The 22,963-nt window shown below is 43.1% G+C and overlaps 1 protein-coding gene across 1 annotated transcript; it reads right to left on the bottom strand.

The window, feature by feature from the left end:
- Window positions 1–229: 229 nt before the first annotated feature.
- Window positions 230–19,491, bottom strand: LOC121841548 (oocyte zinc finger protein XlCOF6.1-like). The gene is made up of 3 exons (XM_042310638.1): window positions 19,424–19,491; window positions 6,255–6,448; window positions 230–4,133 (listed from the first exon to the last, which is right to left on the bottom strand). Exons 1-3 carry the CDS (start codon window positions 19,489–19,491, stop codon window positions 3,172–3,174), a joined length of 1,224 nt encoding a protein of 407 aa, XP_042166572.1. The 3' UTR covers window positions 230–3,171.
- Window positions 19,492–22,963: the final 3,472 nt, after the last annotated feature.

Below are 22,963 nucleotides of genomic sequence, written 5' to 3'. Positions count from 1 at the left end.
GTTTGAGATGTGGTATCCACTCGGCGCTCGCTGCCTCTCAGATCAAAGGTGGGTCCATCTGCTCCATTCCCAAAGTGTGGTCTCCCTGAGATCCCAAGTTAGAGGGATCCCTGGTGCACCATTTACCCAGGTCGTCAGGAGTGGTCACCAAGTGAAGATAACCACATTTGGGGATGGTTAATTTCTTTCATATCAACTGAGACAAAATTCACACAAGTCAGAGTTATTCTTAAACTAAATCTTTATTCACTTAAGAGAGCAGGTCAATACAACATACACATACAAAGTGAATCAATTGAGTGCTCTACGATAGTGATGGCTGGTCGTTGAATCACCCCCAGATGATTCATTGAGAGCCCCGATACAAAAGTCTGTTACAGCCAAGATACACCCCTTTCAATCTACACGACCAACAGATGTATAGAACGGGTCAGAAGGTTATGATTTGTATGAAAGATACTTCTAATACTACTAATTCTCAGCAGACAGTATGTGCAGTAAAAACAGTACTCTTAGTAGAGACCAGGGTCTGGCCCTGAGGTCATCCCTCCCTGGTACCATATAGAACAGAAACAGTAACTCATGCTCTGGAATGGGGTCTCTTTAGGTTTTAATCACCCAAAAGACATTGTAAATCTCCTGTCAATGTTCCCAGATGCCCATCCTCAGTAGAACACAGACAATAGTTATAAGAATCCTCTATTCTGTTGCATAAAACCACCATTTGATGCAATAAAAGTATAATAACAATCTAGCAATTTTGCTCTCACAGTGTCCACTGAAAGTTGACTAGTAACAACAACAGGGACCTAAAAGTCACCCACCATGAGACCCACTAAATCTGCCCAAGAAGAGGAAAACAAAAGAAAAACCCACAACAAACTTAAAAACAGGAAGACAAAATGGTAGCTGATTTGTCACATCTATCAAGACAACTGGAGCACTGGGCCAGACACTCTTAAATAGAACCTGGACCAGCTCAGGTGAAACACCTTCCCACTAACGAGATGGACAAGCCAGCACAGGTGTAACACATACTGACTAACGAAGTGACACCAATCAGTGCGTCCTACGTGCTAACGAGCTGTACGTGCTAACGTCCAACCTCAAAACATAAATGGAAAAACCAAAGACTGTAACACCTTAAGAGAATGCTCACCACCAACAGAAAACAACTTCCGTTTCACATTATAATCAACTACAATGCTCACCTTCTACAATATAAACATGGTGTCTACTGGCTGTCATCAATTAAAAAGCAGAAAGAAAAACTTTTTTCCCTCACTAGCTTCTAGAACTCTCGTCTTCCTAAAACTCACTAGCTTCTAGAACTCTCGTCCCCTTGGAACGAGCCCAAACAAAACTCATCTCCAATACGGAAAAACCTGCAGTCAAAATAATCCATGGTAATTCATGGTAACGCACTAGATAAACTCAAAACACAAATATTTTTGACTGCCCACCCTTGAGACGATCAGCAACCAAGTTGTCCTTATCATGGACATGTCTAATTTCAAGAGGAAACTCCTGCAATATCCCGTATTAACTTTCCACCTCACTGCGGAGCTTCTCACTCTTTTCAGGGTTCACTACATAGGCATGTTGTTGGATCGGGGCCCAGACCCCAATGAACCCTGATATTATAAAAGCAGGGTAACAATGTCAATATAATTGTACCCAAAAATGTCAAGTTGGTTGCATGGATAACTATGATTACTAAATGTTACATAATTGTAAATATGATATAACAAAAGCAAATGTACACCCCTTTGTAAATATGTATCGGCAATAATTAACTTGATGGTGAGGCATGGAATAATAAAACATGTATCTTTTGTCAGGCTGAATGTTTGAAATATGAGGTGATTTGAGTCAGGCTTCTTCAGTAGTGGAATAAAGACCATTAGCACTTGAATGTTGTCAAATACTGGAGTGATGTCAGATTGTTAATAAAATTGATTATAGACCAATTTATTATACTGCGTCCATGTGTATAGGCTGCAAGTATTTCGAAAATAAGTTGTTTTCATTGAAAAATATTATATATTTTATATATATTTTCAACTTTCATGCCGGGCATAGTCTTCTTTTCAATTACATTTTGCTAGGTGGGATATCCCCAATGTCAAAACACAGTTTTAACGTGTCCAAATCAATAACCAATATGTAGAAACAGTTTGTGATAAATTGAAAAGCTAAACATAAAATTAGCTATATACACAAACTACTGTCACAATAATCATATTATTATAAACGGCACCAAAAACGCTGTTGTTTTGACAAATAGCAATAAATCACTGATATCAACTGGGGGGGATTAGGTTGTTCGTGCTGTTGAATCTAACACAACTAAACAAAACACATGGAAATGGGAGATATCTTTTACCTCACTGGTTAGAGGACAACCTGCAGAAGACAGTCAGCTACATTTAGGAGTGATGCATTTAAATGTAGGGGTCACTAAACAAAGGAACACAACACTTATTTGTCATAACTCCTCGATTTCATGTTGAAATCAAGTGTGCAACAGGAGGGAGATGAGGTTACACGTCCTGTTAAACCTGACTGACCAAAAACCACACAGAATCTGGGAATAATGTGTACATCCCTGGTTAGAGGACAATTTGTAGAAAACAGCTAGCTACATTTTGAAGTGTTGCATTTTGATTTAAGTTGGTGGCCAACGTGGTGTGTGTAACACAACCCTTTTTTTGTTAGTAACTTTTTGTTAAATCACATAAATAATACTCTTTCAATTCAGAGCCTGGATTTCCCCCTGACGCTAATATCCATATCATGTTGAAATCAATAGAACAGGGGACAAAAACATTTTAGGTTCTACATTGTGACATCATTAAAACACTCCTACTACAATGATAAAATATTCTACATTGTGATATCATTAAAATACTCAAACTACAATGTTAAAACATTCTACATTGTGATATCATTAAAACACTCCTACTACAATGTTAAAACATTCTACATTGTGACATTCATTAAAATACTCCTTCTACAATGTTAAAACATTCTACACTGTGATATCATTAAAATACTCCTACTACAATGTTTAAACATTCTACAATGTGACATAATTTAAAATACTCCTGCTACAATGTTAAAACATTCTACATTGTGACATTATTTAATTGATATCATGAAATAACTCCTTCATGTATGTATTTTCTGATGTTTGATCAGTGATCTTTTATCAGAGTATCTCTTGTCACATTGGTCACAGCAATGAGGTTTCTCTCCTGTGTGTGTTCTCTGGTGTACAATAAGATGGTTAGATGTAGTAAAACTCTTTCCACATTCATCACAGCTAAAAGGTTTATTTCCTGTGTGTGTTCTCTGGTGTGATACCAGGTTGCCTGACTGAGTAAACCTCTTCCCACATTGATCACAGCTATAAGGTTTCTCTCCTGTGTGTCTTCTCTGGTGTGATACCAGGTTGCCTGACTGAGTAAAACTCTTCCCACATTGATTACAGCTATAAGGTTTCTCTACTGTGTGTGTTCTCTGGTGTGATTTTAATTGTCCTGAGCGAACAAAACTCTTTCCACAGTCAGAGCAGCTAAAAGGTCTCTCTCCTGTGTGGATTTTCTGGTGAATTTTAATGTCTGCTGAGGAGGCGAATCTCTTCCCGCATTGCGCACAGATATAAGACTTCTCTCCTGTGTGTGTTCTCTGGTGTAATATCAGGCTGAATGACTGAGTAAAACTCTTCCCACATTGAATACAGCTATAAGGTTTCTCTCCTGTGTGTGTTCTCTGATGTAATATCAGGCTGGATGACTGAGTAAAACTCTTCCCACATTGAATACAGTTATAAGGTTTCTCTCCTGTGTGCGTTCTCTGGTGTTTAGTCAGCCCGCTAGAAGTAACATATCTCCTCCCACATTGATCACAACCATAAGGTTTCTCTCCTGTGTGTGTTCTCTGGTGTGATTTTAAACATCCTGAAGAAACAAAACACTTTCCACAGTCAGAGCAGCAGTGAGTTCTCTTCCCTGTGGGTCTCTGCAGGTGTTTCTTGGGGTGTTTTGATCTGGAGAGACTCTTCTCTGCCTTGTCAGCGTCATGAGGTTGTTGAGGCTCCCCTGAGGATCCATGATAGTCACGTCTCTCTCCTGTGTGAGCAACAAAGTCAGACAGATGGTTGAAGGCCCACAACAGCGGAAATCCACTGTAAAAGGTGATGCCAACAGCGTAGCCATTGATGTTGTACAACAATTGACGCCTAAAGAATGTTCAAATTATTTGACAATTGTCTCAAGACAGTCAAGTCAGAAAGAATAGTAATATTTTGTCTTGTTTTCACATTAGTAGTAACATCGATGATTGTAGGCTAGAAGTAAGTTATTCATGTTGTTGAAACTCTAAGCAGTGTGGCAGAAGACTTTTGGTCTCCAATACAGGCCCCTTCCTGTGTTGCTAAAATTGCGGCACGAGGGTGTAAACAATTTGGTTGTAGAAACTCCTCCATGCTAATGAAGAAACCACTATTTACCAATATCGATTTTAGTTTTTCACAATGTATTCGGAATATTACAGCGCAATTTGTGTCTATATATGGAAAAATACATGTAAAAAATTGGTTACAAAGATTTATTTCAGTTGGGGACAGCACTAGAACATGATTTTGGGGCTCCCGGGTGGTGCAACGGTCTAAGGCACTGCATTTCAGTGCTTGAGGCGTCACTACAGACCCTGGGTCGAATCCAGGCTGTATCCCAACCGGCCGTGATTGGGAGTCCGACAGGGAGGCGCATAATTGGCCCGGCATCGTCCGGTTTTGGCCGGTGTAGGCCATCATCAATACAGGTAACAAGTGGAGGAGAGAGGAGCCTTTTAACGAAGAAGTTACATGTCTGTGAGAGCCAGAAATCTTGCTTGTTTGTAGGTGACCAAATACTTACTTCCACCATAATTTGCAAATAAATTCATTAAAAATCCTACAATGTGATTTTCTGGAATTTTTTTCTCGTTTTGTCTGTCATAGTTGAAGTGTACCTATGATGAAAATTACAGGCCTCTCATCTTTTTAAGTTGGAGAACTTGAACAATTGGTGGCTAACTAAATACTTTTTTGCCCCACTGTATTTGTAATGTGGTGCTTCTTGTTCACGGAGCGTAATTCATGCTAATGAAATGTTTTTAAGCTGTTAAGAATTTGTTCTAGTTAAATAAAGGTTTAAAAAATGTTTTTAATAAATAGTGTTTTATGATAAAGCGTTTTCTACAAATCCGTCAAGGCACCAACTTTGAGAAGGTTCTAAAACAAAGGTTTCAAACCAATTCATGAATGTAATGGAATCTAGGTATGTTTCGCCTTTAATGTAATTGAATCAAGGTATGTTTCACCTTTAATGTAATTGAATCTAGGTATGTTTCACCTTTAATGTAATTGAATCTAGGTATGTTTCACCTTTAATGTAATTGAATCTAGGTATGTTTCGCCTTTAAAGTAAGGGCATGAAAAAAGAAATGGCTGAATATTTATACAATGACTTATCAATAGATCTAACAATTTCGCCTCTACCTGAAATCTACATGGGCAATTCTAGAATATACTACATAGCCCAGAAACCTGGTTAAACTATCATTATGACATCATGGATGAATTCTAGAAAATACTATATAGCCTAGAAACCTGGTTAAACTATAATTATGACATCATGGATGGCCAGTCCTTGTATTCATAGTGTAGTGAATTCAGGGGGTAGCCCTGAGCTGAACTCAAACCTGGGTCCAGCGACTGTCAAGCCAACACTTTATAACTGTTATTTTGTTATTTTTTAAATCCTAGGTTGTCACTTTAAAAAAGAAATAATCAATCTGCAGTTCAAACAATAACAAAGCTGTAATTCAAATGTAATTCCACCACTGTTTTGCTAATAAGATGATGGATGGGGCTGGAGAAATGTAACTACTCTCAAATTCATAGACAGACCTATAGATGAAAGGACTGACCATCCATGACATCAACATTATAGTTTTAACCATGTTTTGATGCAATACAGTGTTTATTTACATTGTTTCTAAACATTGGAGTAAAAAAGCGTATTTGGGGTTCTGATGGGGTTCAGTTGAACTAAGCTCATGGGTTATATTCTTCAAGAATCAATGGCTATAAATAAACACAATTAAAAAGTCTAAATATGGATGTAGCTATTGTGTATTTCCCCTTTAACACCAGACATCAGTTCAACAACTGCAGAGTTTGTGCCTGTTTTTAAGACAGTACTTACTAGTGTTAATCAGGGCACATCCATCGTTAGAACCATTCGATGCCTTAAGATGCCTTTGGGAAATCGGGCCCAGATATCCAGTTTCCTCCTCTTCTTTTTCCTCCTTTTCCGATGTAATAGTAATCTCCTCCTCCTCCTCTTTCACTCCAAAAACTGCATCCTCTTCTTTTACTGTAACATCCTCCTCTTTCTCCTCTTCTTTTACTGTAACGTCATCCTCTTCTTTTACTGTAACATCCTCCTCTTTCTCCTCTTCTTTCACTGTAACGTCTTTCTCTTCTTTCACTGAAACGTCTTTCTCTTCTTTCACTGAAACGTCTTTCTCTTCTTTCACTGAAACGTCTTTCTCTTCTTTCACTGAAACGTCTTTCTCTTCTTTCACTGAAAGGTCTTTCTCTTCTTCTTTCACGGTAACTACCTCACCCTCTACTTGTTTTTGTATTGTAACAGCCTCCTCTTCTTTAACGAGAGATTCTTTCTCCGTCCAGCAGACCCCCTCTTCTTTAGCAGGAGGAGAGTTGCTTAGTGAGCTCATGGTCGGAGATGTTAGCAAGCTAGGCTAATGCTAACTTAACCAGCCCGCTAGCTGACTAATAACAACAACACAGTAAATATGTAATTAAATCGGATAACTAACTAGACGACAGAAGTGAGTTTAAAACACAGTGGCTAATATACACGAAAGCGTCTATAGAGCTTTATTGGTTCGTCTATTTTGTCTAGCAAGCTACCGAGGTGGCTGACGAACTGTTGCTGCTGTTGAAAGAAGCGTTCCGTCCACTAGATAACACGTCACACCAACAGTACCGTAAATCCTCACACCGCCATCTGCTGACTGGAGTGGGTAACGCAGCTGAGTAAAATGAATATTTTATCTTTAATAAATAGTTAAAGTGTAGGAAGCATTCGTTTTTACTCACCAGTGTAACAATACAGTGTGGTTAAGAATTAGTACGCTAGTTGTAGTCACGATATGGTTACCTATAAGTACAAACAGTTATGTTTTTGCATTATTACATATTTATTAACTTATTTCCGGATATCTTCTAAACTACCCACAATGCAGTATTTCTCAACGTCATATGGATGATCAACTCTGTGCTACCGTGTTTGTATGCCAGTGTAACGTTGTAATGAAGTTACATTTTAAAAATAGATTTAACATTTATTTAACTAGGCACGTCAGTTAAGAATACATTTTTATTGACATTGACGGCCTACCCTTGCCAAACCCTAACCCAGACGATGTTGGGGCAATTGTGCGCTGCCCTATGCGACTCCAAATCACGGCTTGTTATGGTACAGCCTGGATTTGAACCAGGTTCTGTAATGGCGCCTCTAGCACTGAGATGCACTGACCTTAGACCATTGCTCGTGTGTTTACATTACACTCAGTGATAAAGGTATGGGATTCTGGGTAATCCACGGCAGATTTTTTGAGAATTTGAAAATGTTGTCCTGGAATAGAAATGTATAAAGTTGACATTACATCGTAAAATCCAAGTTTTAAATCATACATTAGCAATTTATGTTTTAGTAACTACTGTTGTTGGTTTGGCGTCAAATAAGCCACTCCTTATATGTTATTTGCTGAATCTCAGTTTTCCATGTGGATTTAATGCTGAAAATGCATCTTCTTTAGGAGTGCTATTGTTATCCTGTTGACTACTGATCATTCATCCACACTATGTGTCCCGTGAATGCAGGTAATTTATGACAAATGTATAAAGTATGTTTTATAAACTCATGAACACCAGCCGTTTTTTTATCCCGGTTTTGTTAGTTTAGGTGTATCATACTTTTTTACCACCAGAATACATTTAGTATTTTTTTTCCAGGTTAATTTGATATATTTTGATACTAAAATGGATGACAGTTTATTCTGATGATGTGAATGAGACACATGGAAATAATGTATTTATTTTTATTATAGTAAATTAGGAATGATTAGGAATTGTTAAATCCACTATACGATCACAATAACTTTGATAGACATTTCAACTGTTTTTTTTGTTAGTATTATTATAGGGCAGATTTATGTAGAATTGCTGTGGGAGTGCCATTTATATCCCGTCACTACTGATCATTCATCCATACTGTGTGTGTCCCATCATTGCAGCTTTGGAAATAAATGAACTATCCATCCATTGCTTCTTCCTGTGTTGACTCACTGACTTGAGAGATGGGACCAGGAAGGTCACACTAGCTCGATATCAAGCTCAAGCTTGCAAAAGTAAAAAAATAAATAATAATAATAATGTTTTTTTGATTACTATTATCATACAATATACTTGCAGTGAAGCCACTCAACAACTACATCACACCAGTCACCCAACAGATTCACATTCAGAGCAACACACAGAAGCATCCAGGGTCATTGCCCTGCTCAAGGGCACATTGACCAATCTACCACCAGGCCAAAAAATGTGAACCCGAACCCTCCAAGATCCCCAATAGCTGTCCCTCAACCATTCGAGACCCCTCCCACAGTCCCCCCTCAGGAAGAAAAAACAATGAATTCCATTCCCCACCCCCAAGAAACCCCCAATTCACGAACAACCAAGAGAATGAACTAAAGAGAAAAAAGGAAAAGACAGAAGAAAACAGCAAACAACAATGCAAAAAATAATAAAACAAAATAACACATTTAAAACAAAGGTCATCAAGGAACTAAAATCATAACAGCAATGCCAACTGTATATGTTTGTGTGCATGTCTGCCACTATTACATGTATGTGTGTGTTCTTGTATTTGTTCATTTGAGTGAGTGTGTGTATATGCATGTGTACCAACACCTGCACGGCATCAGCCTCAGGCAAACCAGAAGATAGCCCTATTTGCTGAAAGACCAAGTCCACATTATGGCAAGAACAGCTCAAATAAGCAAAAAGAAATGACAGTCCCTCATTACTTTAACACATGAAGGTCAGTCAATGCGCAAGTCGCAAAAGTGCAAGTGCAAGTCGCAAAAACCATCAATGGCTATGATGAAGCTGGCTCTCATGAGGATTGCCACAGGAAAGGAAGACCCAGAGTTACCTCTGCTGCAGAAGAAAAGTTCATTAGAGTTAACTGCGAAGACAGCACAACTATGCCTATGAGATGGTTTGGGATGAATCGGAATGGAAGGAAATGCAGCCAACAAGTGCTCAGCATATGTGGGAACTCCTTCAAGACTGTTGGAAAAGCATTCCAGGTGAAGCTGGTTGAGAGAATACAAAGAGTGTGCAAAGCTGTCATCAAGGCAAAGGGCGGCTACTTTGAAGAATTTCAAATATAAAATATATGTTGATTTGTTTAACACTTTTTTGGTTACTTCATGATTCCATATGTGTTATTTAATAGTTGTCTTCACTATGATTCTACAATGTAGACAATAGATAAAATAAAGAAAAAACATTGAATTTGTAGGTGTGTCCAAACAATTGATGTCCTTGCCGTGTCTGAATCCTGGCTCAGGAAGGCCACCAAAAATTCTGAGATTTCCATACCCAACTAAAACATTTTCCATCAAGATAGAACTGCCAAAGGGGGAGGAGTTGCAGTCTACTGTAGAGATAGCCTGCAAAGTAATGTCATACTTTTCAGGTCCATACCCAAACAGTTCGAAATACTCATTTTAAAAATTACTCTCTCCAGAAATAAGTATCTCACTGTTGCCACCTGCTACCGACCCCCCTCAGCTCCCAGCTGTGCCCTGGACACCATTTGTGAATTGATCGCCCCCCATCTAGCTTCAGAGTTTGTTCTGTTAGGTGACCTAAACTGGGATATGCTTAACACCCCGGCAGTCCTACAATCTAAGCTAGATGCCTTCAATCTCACACAAATCATCAAGGAACCCACCAAGTACAACCCTAAATCTGTAAAAAAGGGCACCCTCATAGACATCATCCTGACCAACTGGCCCTCCAAATACACCTCCGCTGTCTTCAACCAGGATCTCAGCGATCACTGCCTCATTGCCTGTATCCGCTACGGATCCGCAGTCAAACGACCACCCCTCATCCCTGTCAAACGCTCCCTAAAACACTTCTGTGAGCCGGCCTTTCTAATCGACCTGGCCCGGGTATCCTGGAAGGATATTGACCTCATCCCGTCAGTTGAGGATGCCTGGTCATTCTTTAAAAGTAACTTCCTCACCATTTTAGATAAGCATGCTCCATTCAAAAAATGCAGAACTAAGAACAGATATAGCCCTGGGTTCACTCCAGACCTGACTGCCCACGACCAGCACAAAAACATCCTATGGCGGACTGCAAAAGCATTGAATAGTCCCCGCGATATGCAACTGTTCAGGGAAGTCAGGAACCAATACACGCAGTCAGTCAGGAAAGGAAAGGCCAGCTTCTTCAGGCAGAAATTTGCATCCTGTAAATAACTCAGAAAAAATAACTCCAAAAAGTTCTGGGACACTGTAAAGTCCATGGAGAACAAGAGCACCTCCTCCTAGCTGCCCACTGCACTGAGGCTAGGTAACACGGTCACCACCGATAAATCCATGATTATCTAAAACTTCAACAAGCATTTCTCAACGGCTGGCCATGCCTTCCTCCTGGCTACTCCAAACTCGGCCAACAGCTCCGCCCCCCCGCAGCTACTCGCCCAAGCCTCTCCAGGTTCTCCTTTACCCAAATCCAGGTAGCAGATGTTCTGAAAGAGCTGCAAAACCTGGACCCGTACAAATCAGCTGGGCTTGACAATCTGGACCCTCTATTTCTGAAACTATCCGCCGCAATTGTCGCAACCCCTATTACCAGCCTGTTCAACCTCTCTTTCATATCGTCTGAGATCCCCAAGGATTGAAAGCTGCCACAGTCATCCCCCTCTTCAAAGGGGGAGACACCCTGGACCCAAACTGTTACAGACCTATATCCATCCTGCCCTGCCTATCTAAGGTCAAGCCAAGTAAAGCCAAGTCAACAAACAGGTCACTGACCATCTCGAATCCCACCTTCTCCGCTGTGCATTCTGGTTTCCGAGCAGGTCACGGGTGCACCTCAGCCACGCTCAAGGTACTAAACAATATCATAACCATCATCGATAAAAGACAGTACTGTGCAGCCGTCTTCATCGACCTTGCCAAGGCTTTCGACTCTGTCAATCACCATATTCTTATCGGCAGACTCAGTAGCCTCGGTTTTTCTAATGACTGCCTTGCCTGGTTCACCAACTACTTTGCAGACAGAGTTCAGTGTGTCAAATCGGAGGCCATGCTGTCCGGTCCTCTGGCAGTCTCTAAGGGAGTGCCACAGGGTTCAATTCTCGGGCCGACTCTTTTCTCTGTATATATCAATGATGTTGATCTTGCTGCGGGCGATTCCCTGATCCACCTCTATGCAGACGACACCATTCTGTATACTTCCGGCCCGTCCTTGGACACTGTGCTATCTAACCTCCAAACAAGCTTCAATGCCATACAACACTCCTTCCGTGGCCTCCAACTGCTCTTAAACGCTAGTAAAACCAAATGCATGCTTTTCAACCGTTCGCTGCCTGCACCCGCACGCCCGACGAGCATCACCACCCTGGATGGTTCCGACCTAGAATATGTGGACATCTATAAGTACCTAGGTGTCTGGCTAGACTGTAAACTCTCCTTCCAGACTCATATCAAACATCTCCAATCTAAAATCAAATCTAGAGTCGGCTTTCTATTCCGCAACAAAGCCTCCTTCACTCACGCCGCCAAACTTACCCTAGTAAAACTGACTATCCTACTGATCCTCGACTTTGGCGATGTCATCTACAAAATAGCTTCCAATACTCTACTCAGCAAACTGGATGCAGTTTATCACAGTGCCATCCGTTTTGTTACTGAAGCACCTTATACCACCCACCACTGCGACCTGTATGCTCTAGTCGGCTGGCCCTCGCTACATATTCGTCGCCACTGGCTCCAGGTCATGTACAAGTCCATGCTAGGTAAAGCTCCGCCTTATCTCAGATCACAGTTCACTAGCAACACCCACCCGTATCACACGCTCCAGCAGGTGTATCTCACTGATCATCCCTAAAGCCAACACCTCATTTGGCCGCCTTTCGTTCCAGTTCTCTGCTGCCTGTGACTGGAACAAATTGCAAAAATCACTGAAGTTGGAGACTTTTATCTCCCTCACCAACTTCAAACATCTGCTATCTGAGCAACTAACCGATTGCTGCAGCTGTACATAGCCTATCGGTAAATAGCCCACCCAATTTTACCTACCTCATCCCCATATTGTTTATATTTATTTACTTTTCTGCTCTTTTGCACACCAATATCTCTACCTGTACATGACCATCTGATCATTTATCACTCCAGTGTTAATCTGCAAAATTGTAATTATTCGCCTACCTCCTCATGCCTTTTGCACACAATGTATATAGACTCTCTTTTTTTTCTACTGTGTTATTGACTTGTTAATTGTTCACTCCATGTGTAACTCTGTGTTGTTGTCTGTTCACACTGCTATGCTTTATCTTGGCCAGGTCGCAGTTGCAAATAAGAACTTGTTCTCAACTAGCCTACCTGGTTAAATAAAGTGAAATAAAAAAAATAAAAAAAATTGACCGGTACTGAATATGCATTGTGGAGGAGAACTGATCCTAGATCTGTACAAAGGCATAACATCTACAGCAGGAACAACTGTCTGAGTTAAAAAGGCCCAGCTGGATTGAATTGAGCCATTTAAAATGACATATTTGAATGTAAAATGATTTGTTCTGTTTGTCAATACAAGACAACGTCTGTAGAGGCTTGGTATATTAGTGGTAGATTTGGGGGAGAATTTGACATGTCAGTTGGAAAAGTGATAGATTTATGGGGGACCCTTGTCACTACAGGCAATCAGTGAGCAGCTTCCCTTCCCCCACATCTCAGGAAGTTCTGTTACTCACAACACTTCCCCTGCTTTCATCAACAATGGAGTAGCCCACTGAACTAAAGCCTTGCAATTTCATATCTGGGGTATTTTTTTTCACCCCTGCCAGCATTGTGAATGGCAGTGACATACTAGACCATGGCAGTAAAATCTAATACTTAAAGGAGGTAAAGGTAAAGGAGGTAGTCTAGTTGCTCTATACCTATACCCTGTCATCCACCTGTTCTACAAGAGGTAAAGGGGCCAGTCTAGTTGCTCTATATCTATACCCTGTCATACACCTGTTCTACAAGAGGTAAAGTAGGTAGTCTAGTTGCTCTATATCTATATCCTGTCACCTACCTGTTCTAGCAGAGTTAAATGAGATATAGTCTAGTTGCTCTATATCTATACCCTGTCATCTACCTGTTCTAGTGCAGTTGTATCTCCCCCCCTCCCCTGTCTGGTTCTAAATGGGTCCTCCTACGCTGACATGTTGTATCCCCCACCCCCTGTCTGGTTCTAAATGGGTCCTCCTACTCTGACATGTTGTATCCCCCCTGTCTGGTTCTAAATGGGTCCTCCTACTCTGACATGTTCTATCTGTCTCCCCCCCCGTCTGGTTCTAAATGGGTCCTCCTACTCTGACATGGTGTATCTGTCTCCCCCTCTGTCTGTCTCTGGAGGTTTGGCCCTATAGAGTACAAGGGTCCGTTCATGGATTCCTATGTAGAGAGGTTCATCCTGAGAGTCATCACCCGACTGACCTACCTACCATCACGAGCCACATTACAAGACTTCCTGTCTTATCATGAGGTATGATGGGGGGTTTGATGCTGAAGGGAACAGAGAAACAAGGAGATAAGAGGAAATGTGTGTTATGCTTTGGGTGTTATTTTCTGTTGAAAGACAAGAGTTCTATGTAACAATGAGTGACAATATCTCAAATGGAACCCTGTTCCCTTTATAGTGTGCTACAAGGCTATGGTTAACAGTAGGACACCTATATAGGGAACCAGGTGCCATTTGGGAGTGGTCCACTAGGTGTGGTGTACCTGTGGGTCAGGTGTAGTGTACGGTATGGTGGAGGGTGTTATGTTGTCGAGGAGCTGTTTAGCCAGTTTCTTGTTTAATCCTTTCTGTAGTGTCTCTGTCTGTCACAACAGAGAGCCTGGTTTGTTTTGCTAGCAGGGTTTAGCCTATAGATATTACCTAGATAAAAGTGAGTCTTTCTGACATGGCTGACTGCTTCTACTGTTCTATGACCTGTGATGTCACAGTACCTTTCCCATAATGTCCAGGTTGAACAGAAATCCTGTTTGGAGGATTCACAGAATCAGGAGGGAATAAACAGGAAATCCAGAATCCTCTAACCAAGGTTTCTGGAAGAAAAAAAAATTTGCAACCCAAGTCACGTGTTTCATTTCTGTTGTCTGTTCTCCTCTCCTGCCTCCCAGCCGGGGGTAGTGGGTTATTTCCCAGTTCAACTCTTCTCCTCAGCCTCCCGGCTACATCACATACCTCTCCAGGCCTTGAAGAGAGGTAAGCTAACTGCTAACTGCTACATGCTAACTCCCTAAAGCCCCCGAAGAGAGGTACTCCCTAAAGCCCTGAAGAGAGTTAAGCTAACCGCTACATGCTAACTGGCTAACTCCCTAAAGAGAGGTGTTTTTAGTCATGCATGAAAGGTCTGGGGTGGCAGCTGTAACACAGTACCTGGTCTAGTTAAAAGGGACAAGGGGGACACTAAGAGGGTTCATTTGTTTTGCAATAGGTTCAAGTCAAATCAAGCTTTATTTATACAGCACATTTCAGACATGGCTGCAACACAATGGCTTCACAGGTAAACATAAAATTAAAATAAACATATTTAGTACACAACAAACATAACAGTATAAAAAACAGAAGAATAACTGAAAGACTGATGAGTATCCTAAGGAAATGTCATTGATTAAAATATTAATAACTGGATGCAATTTCCAACCCAAAATATAAGCTTGTTTTATAGGAGGGGCTCCGAAAAACACTATGGGGGTGTCCATTGAAAGTTGACTAGTAACAACAACTGGCACCTGAAAGACACCCACCATGAGACCCACTAACTCTGCCCAAGAAGAGGCAAACAAAAGAAAAACCCACACCAAACTTAAAGACAGGAAGCAAACCAAAAAGGTGGTTAAAATAATTTATTACAATCAATACCATTCATAATATTACAAAATCATCATTCTCATTCATTCTTAATTAATTCTATTTACAAAAACATCAAACAAAAACAAACCTCAGGGGAGCATCGTCCCTCCCCGTCATACCTAACCAATACCTAACCCTTTCCCTATCTCCCCTTCCCTAATCTATCCCCTTACCAAACTCACTCTAACACTCCCAGCCCTAAACCCCCTTTCCACCTCTCCCGTGCCGCATGCTTCCCCCACTTCCTCTCCTCCCTCTTCATCTTCCCCCTCAAATCACCTTCCACCCTTCTCACTATCCCTTCCACCCCCAATCTCTCCCTGTCTTGACTAAATTCTGCCTGGCTTCCCACAGTCCCTTTTAAAGAGACTCATGAGAAGCCAGAGCAGAAACCTGTCCCTATCCGTTCCCTTTGCTCTCCCTACGCCTCTCTCTAGCCTAGCCCATGTCAAAACAAAATCACTCCTAACCACACCTAGCATCACCCGTGCCCTAGCCCAGACTAGTCCGGCAAAGGCACAGTCCCAGAAGGCATGGCGCACAGTCTCCCCCCTGCCACAAGAGGATCTTGGACAGGTGGGGGATTGCACCAAACTATACCGGTACAAGATGGCACGTACCGGCAAGCACTTATGGAGGCCCAACCAATTCAGGTCCTTGAGCCTGTTGTCCAGGCCCCACGCCTGCACTTCCTCCCAGACCACTGACGAGATGCCCGCTACAGGCGCAGGACTCCCTGCCTGCCTGACCTCATCGTACAGGTGCCTGTGGTCTAAACCTACTCGGGCAACTTCAACCTCGGGGTGCGCACGCAGCCACTTGGCCGCATGGCCAAAGTGCCACGGCAGCTGTTCCGCCCGAGGACCCGCGTTAGACCACACCATTACGCTTCTCGCCTTATACGAGAAGAACACCCGCAGGAGGTAACCGGACGGGTGTATAACCGGACGAGCAAGCTCCGTCAACAAGAAAGAAACAAAAATGGCGTCCAGCTTGAGGGGGAAATGTGGTACCCCCTACCTCCCTCCCCGATGGGACAGATCATGCGTGCCCTGGCGACCCACTCGCACCTGCCACTCCACATAAACTGAAACACAAGCCTCACTAGAGGCCTCCTCAGACAAGCCGGCAATGGGTAGATGTATGCCAAATACAAAAGAGACGGCAACACATCCACCTTTAGGACCAGGACTTTGACCATAAAAGACAAATACCTAGCCTTCCACATTGCTAGCTTCCTCTGTACCACTGCGATATGCATGTTCCAGTTTAGCGTCGCTGAGCCGGAGGTCTCAAAATGAACCCCGAGAATCCTCAGGGCCCCTTCACAGAGAGATAACCCCCCAGGCACATCCGTTCTACCGCGCCATCTTCCGAAAAAGTTGACGGAAGACTTTGCATGGTTCAGAACTGCTCCCGACGCTCGGGTGAAATCCCCAAAGATGGCAAGGGACCTTGTCAGGCACGAGTCCTTGCACAACAGCAAGGAAGTGTCGTCGGCGTACTGCGTCATCTTAACACGCAGCCCACCGCTTCCAGGGATCAACAAGCCTTCCACCCCTGTGTCTGCCCTAATGGCAGCCCCCAGAGGCTCCATGTACAGAACGAAGAGGAGAGCCGAGAGTGGGCATCCCTTACTGACCCCAGACGAGAGGTCAAAAACGTCACCTAAGTGACTATTTACACTAACTCGACACCCCGCTCCGACATATAATGTACTGATCCATCCTATAAACTTCTCCCCAAATCCTAATCTACCTAACACCCTGAATAGAAAAGATCTATTCACGCGATCAAAAGCTTTCGCCTGATCTAGCACTGCTACCATTAAAGGCAGCCCTCTATCTTCAACCCAAGCGATGGAATCCCTGATCAACTGTAGGTTCCATCTTATAGAGCGGCCCTCTACCCCGCACGTCTGATCCTCGTGGACGACGTAGGGAAGGGCTGTGCGCAACCGGTCTGCTAAAACCTTTGCAAGAATCTTGTAATCTACGCACAGCATGGTCAATGGCCGCCAGCTGCCAAGGTCAGTTGCTTCCCCCTTCTTATAAAGAAGTGACAGCACACCAACAGCCATTGATCCCCCCGGGACCCCCGTCTCAAGGATGGCCTTCAAGACTTCGAGAACCACTGGTCCAAGTATACCCCAAAACTTGAGGTAAAACTCAGCCGGCAACCCATCCATCCCAGGCACCTTCCCTTTTCCCATCCTCCTAAGAGCGCTCTCAACCTCTTCTAGTGAGATCTGGGCTTCCATCACGTCTCTAATGTCCTCTGGCAACCGCCGGGACAAGTGTTCTAAAAACAGGTTTCCCTGCTCTACATCTATTTCCCTTTCCTTAAATAAACCTTGGAAATGATCAGTTGTCACCCTGACCATTTCCTCTGGTTTACTTACTATACTACCATTTTCTTCCCTAACTCCCTGCATTACCTTCCTACTCTGTCTGGCCCTAACCGACTTAAAGAACATAGCGGAACAAGTCTCATTATGTTCTAGAAAGCCACTATGCGCACGCTCCAGGAAAGCTCGAGCCTTCTGCTCCTGCAGCTCCCTGAGCTGCGCCTTTAGGGCTGCGAATCTCTCCCAGTCAATCGACCCGCCGAGGTTGCCTGCCTCGTACTCGAGTTCAATTAACCTTTGGATACGATCCACCTCCCTCCTTTCCTCCCTTTTTTTCCTTCTACAATATCCTATTATAAAAGCCCTTATCTTCCCCTTGACTAAATCCCACCACTCTAACACCCCCTCGCACATGGACCGGAGGCCGTCAAGCCTCCGAAAGAAACAAAAAAATGCGTCAACGAAAGCCTGCTCCTCCAGTATATCCCGATCTAACTTCCAGTACCCCCTACCGAAGAGGCAGACTGGCGACCCCACCTGCAGGAACACCCCGTCGTGATCCGTGAAGAAAACAGGCAACAGCCGCCCAGACAACTGACCCAAAGACCTGGATACAAAAATGTAGTCGAGCCTCCGCGCAACCCCCCTTAAAGTCTCCTCCTATCACCAAGTGCCTGTTTGTAACACACAGGGGCGCCAGACAGTCCACCATCTCCCTCCTGTCTGCCGCCACCTGTGGCCCATACACCCCAATTAACCTATATCTAGCTTCTCTAAACTTAACATCTATCCCCAAAACTCTACCCTGCATTATTACAAAATTGTTCTCTATTTTAACCTCTCTATGCCCACACAAAATCCCTACTCCTGTTGAGTGCACCCCTCCTATGCCCCAAAAAGATTCCCCCTTATCCCACTCCCTCTTAAATCTACACACGTCCCCACCATCCCTCAGGTGAACCTCCTGTAAAAAACAGAAATCAAACCCCACACCCTCTAAATAACAAAAAACCGCCCTCCTTTTAACATTATCCCTTAACCCCCTAACATTTAGACTAAAAAAAGAAACAGAACTATTCATTTAATTATTTACAACAAATAAAAAACCCAAAACCCAAAGAAAAACCAGGAGATTCACCCGATGCTCCCCTGGTCCATCTCCACCGGCGGGGACGTCCTCTCCTCTCCTGACGCCCCCGTCCTCCATCCCAACCCATGACCCAGGCAATGTGTTGGGTCCTCCCTCCCCACCCACCATCCCCCCCCTGTTTGCCTCGGGGCTGCATGTAGGGGACCCCACCTCCCCAAACAGGAGTTGGGATCCCTCTAGCAAACAGCCCACCGACCCCTCACTGGAGTCATCCACTAAAATGCAAGGGCTGAGGCAAACCGGGAGGACAAATTACCCCCCCCCGCCACTCTCTTAGCCCCCCCCCCTCCACACCCCCTCCCTCTCACTTCCTGCCAAGCTCCCCCTCTTTATCCCTTTCTTCTTTGGTGAAGGAGGTAGCGGGGAGACACAACATCCCATCCCCGCTAACTCCTCCACCAAATCCCTCATTTCGACCTCGAGGAAGCCTGGCAGGCTGTCCCCCCACTCCTTCCCCCCCATCCCCCCCCAACCCTCCCCTCCCACCTCCACTCCTCCCTCCTTCTCCGTCACTGTCCCCGTTCCCTCTTCCACTCCTTCTCGTACCACTGTCCCCTTCTCCCTCTTCTCAGCTCCTCCACCTTCTTCCGTCCCCTTTTTCTTCTCTCCTTCTGTTCCATTCTTTTCTTCTCCTCGCCTCTTTCTTCCCACCTCATCCTTCTTCCCATCTTCTTCCTGCGGCGTCTTTTCCCCTGTGCCATCCATGCAATCCGCACGAGTCCTTTCTTTCCTCCCCCCATCCCCCGCTCCCCCCCCAGCTGCAGACGCGTATGACCTGTGACGAGCCGGGCAATCACGCCACAGGTGTACTTTCGAGCCACACCCGTGGCAAGCCTTGGGCTCGTCACACTCCTTGGCCTCGTGCTCTTCCGACCCACAAAAACGACATTTCTTGGCGCTGCACGAGGCCAGGATATGGCCGTAGGCCATACAATGCCTGCAGAACGGGGGCTGACGTGCATAGTAGAGTGTTCCCCTGTCAGCCCCCAGGGAGAACATCGCCGGAGGATGGAGGTAGCCATCCACACTCTTCGGGGACTCCCTGAGTAACGCCTGGAACCCTCTCCTCCCGTTCCAGAAACCCAGGAAGTCCCTGAGGTACCTCGCTGAGGAGACATTGTCCATGTATCTCCCCAGAAAGGCCCTCACTTCTTCATCCTTCACGTGCGGATTGTACATGTTTACTGTGACCACCCTGAAGTTGTTCTTTGCCAGGCTGGTCACCGCATAATGGCACAGGGGTCCTTTTCTTTCCGCTTCCTTTGCCATCTTCAATACATCATCATGTTTCTCTTGCTTGTGAAACGTCACATCAAAACCCTTTTCATTTGGGTTGCCTTGAAGGCAGAGTACTTCCTTCACCTCTATCTTGAGGCATCCCATCAATATGGTCCTTCCAAAAGTTTCCCTGCCCCAAGGTTCCATCTCCTTTTCAGTCCATGAAAATCTTACGGTATTTGCTATACCAATCCCTGGAACCGACCAGGTTTGCTTGTTTGTATTCATTTTTCTTCTTCAAAAAAAAGCTCTCTTCAGAAAGAAGCTTCAACCTGAAATGAAAACATCTTAACACAAAATGGTAGCGCAACTAAAGGTGTTGACTCTCCACATCTATCAAGACAACTGGAGCACTGGGCCTGACACTCTTAAATAGAACCTGGACCAGCTCAGTTGAAACACCTTCCCACTAACAAGATGGACAAGCCAGCACAGGTGTAACACATACTGACTAACGAGGTGACACCAATATGTGTACCCAAGACACATTTCAGTTGAATGGATTCAGTTGTACAATCAATCTATCAATCAGTCAAATGTATTTATAAAGCCCTTCTTACATCAGCTGATGTCACAGAGTGCTGTATAGAAACCCAGCCTAAAACCCCAAAGAGCAAGCAATGCAGGTATAGAAGCATGGTGGCTAGGAAAAACTCCCTAGAAAGGCCAAAACCTAGCAAGAAACCTAGAGAGGAACCAGGTTATGAGGGGTGGCCAGTGCTCTTCTGGCTGTGCCGGGTGGGGATTATAACAGAACATGGCCAAGATGTTCAAATTTTCATAGATGACCAGCATGGTCAAATAATAATAATCACAGTGGTGTAACAGGTCAGCACCTCAGGAGTAAATGTCAGCTGGCTTTTCATAGGTGATCATTCAGAGTATCTCTACAACTTCCATTTCACAAAATCATCTACAATGCTTCACCTCCTACAATATAAACATGGTGTCTACTGGCTCTCAACAATTAAAAACACATATTTCTAAATAATAATATACAATCAGATTATTTTTTTCTCCGTTTTCTTTCTATAGAATCCTAAAACTCAGCTTCCAGAACTCTCGTCTTCCTAAAACTCACTAGCTTCTAGAACTCTCGTCCCCTTGGAACGAGCCCAAACAAAACTCATCTCCAATACGGAAAAGCATGCAGTCAAAATAAATTGTGATCCATGGTAACGCACTGGCTAAACGCAAAACACAAATATTTTTGACTGCCAACCCTTGAGACAATCAGCAACCAAGTTGTCCTTACCACAGACATGTCTGATTTCAAGAGGAAACTCCTGCGATATCCCTAGTAACTTTCCACCTCACTGCGGAGCTTCTCTCTCTTTTCAGGGTTCACAAGATAGGCATATTGTTGGATATAAAAGCAGGGTAACAATGTCAATATAATTGTACCCAAAAATGTAAAGTTGGTTGCATGAATAACTATGATTACTAAATGTTACATAATTGTACATTTGAAATATCAAAAGCAAATGTACACCCCTTTGTTAATATGTATTAGCAATAATGAACTGAAGGGTGAGGCATGAAATAATAAAACGTATCTTTTGTCAGGCTGGATGTTTGAAATATGAGGTGATTTGAGTCATGCTTCTTCAGTAGTGGAATAAAGACAATTAGCACTTGAATGTTGTCAAGAAATACTGGAGTGATGTTAGATTGTTAATACAAATTGATCTTAGGTGTATAAGCTGCAAGTACATTGAAATTAAGCTGTCTTCAAGTCATTGAAAAAACGACCCAAAAAGACATCTTTTCAACTTTCCCTTTCAACCACAACCGAACATATATTGGACGTCGGGCATAGTCTTATTTCCAACGTCTTTTGAATGACATTTTGCTAAGTGGGAATAGCGCAATGTCAAAACACAGTTTTAACGTGTCCAAATCAATAACCAATATGCAGAAACAGTTTGGATATATTGAAAACCTAAACATTTTGGAGTGTTTTATTGTCATTACAGTGGGTCACCAATGTGGTAAGTGTAACACATCTCTTTTCTGTTAGTCACTTTTTGTTCAATCACATAAATAGTAACTCTTTCAATTCAGAGCCTGGATTGTTTCCCTGAGGCTAAAATCAATTGAACAGGAGGCAAACATTTAGAGTTCTACATTGACATTCATTAAAATACTACTGATATAATGTTAAAATAATCTACATTGTGACATTATTAAATTGATATCATGAAACAACTCCTTCATGTATGAATTTTCTGATGTTTGATCAGAGATCTTTTACTAGAGTATCTCTTTCCACATTGATCACAGCTTTAAGATTTCTCTCCTGTGTGTGTTCTCTGATGAATTTTAATGCCTGATGAGGTGAATCTCTTCCCACAGTCAGAGCAGCAGATAGATTTTTTCCCTGTGGGTCTCTGCTTGTGTTTCTTATGTTCTGATCTGGAGGGATCAGAAGGCTCCACAGAGGATCCACGATTGTCAAGTCTCTCACCTGTGTGAACGACAAAGTCAGACAGATGGTTAAAGACCCACAACAGCAGAAATCCACTGTTTATTTGAGGTAAAAGGTGATGCCCAGAGCATACCCATGAAGTTGTACAACAACAGTAATTATAGTCATAAAGTTACACTCCCTTTCAGTCAGTCAACTTCGGTACAACATACTATGGGGAAATACAATCATTCCCCAACCGACCAAAACGGATACTAAATGACCTGTTTTGTAAATTTATTCATTGTCTTTTGTTTCAAACACTCCTGTCAATGTTGAGTAAGGACACACACCTGATTACGCATATAGAAGTATGACTAGTCTATCTGGCCTGCACACAAATGTAGGTCTATAAATGTGCCCATTTGGGGATGCCTGATAGTATTTCTGATTGTCTTAAAGCACCACCACTAATGAGTTGTGTAGCTTCTC

The sequence above is a fragment of the Oncorhynchus tshawytscha genome, linkage group LG32, assembly GCF_018296145.1.
Source record: "Oncorhynchus tshawytscha isolate Ot180627B linkage group LG32, Otsh_v2.0, whole genome shotgun sequence".
Lineage (NCBI taxonomy): Eukaryota > Metazoa > Chordata > Actinopteri > Salmoniformes > Salmonidae > Oncorhynchus > Oncorhynchus tshawytscha.
The sequence above is the reverse complement of the archived record's forward strand: the minus strand, read 5'-3'. Positions and strand labels throughout refer to the sequence as shown.

Coding starts and splice junctions, on each gene's coding strand:
- LOC121841548 (XM_042310638.1), bottom strand. CDS start 19,491: ATGGATGGCACAGGGGAAAAGACGCCGCAGGAAGAAGATGGGAAGAAG. Junction 6,449..19,423: donor GATGAGGTGGGAAGAAAGAG/GCGAGGAGAAGA, acceptor AGTAAAAGAAGA/GGAGAAAGAGGAGGATGTTA. Junction 4,134..6,254: donor ATGTGCCCTGATTAACACTA/GTAAGTACTGTC, acceptor TTGCTCACACAG/GAGAGAGACGTGACTATCAT.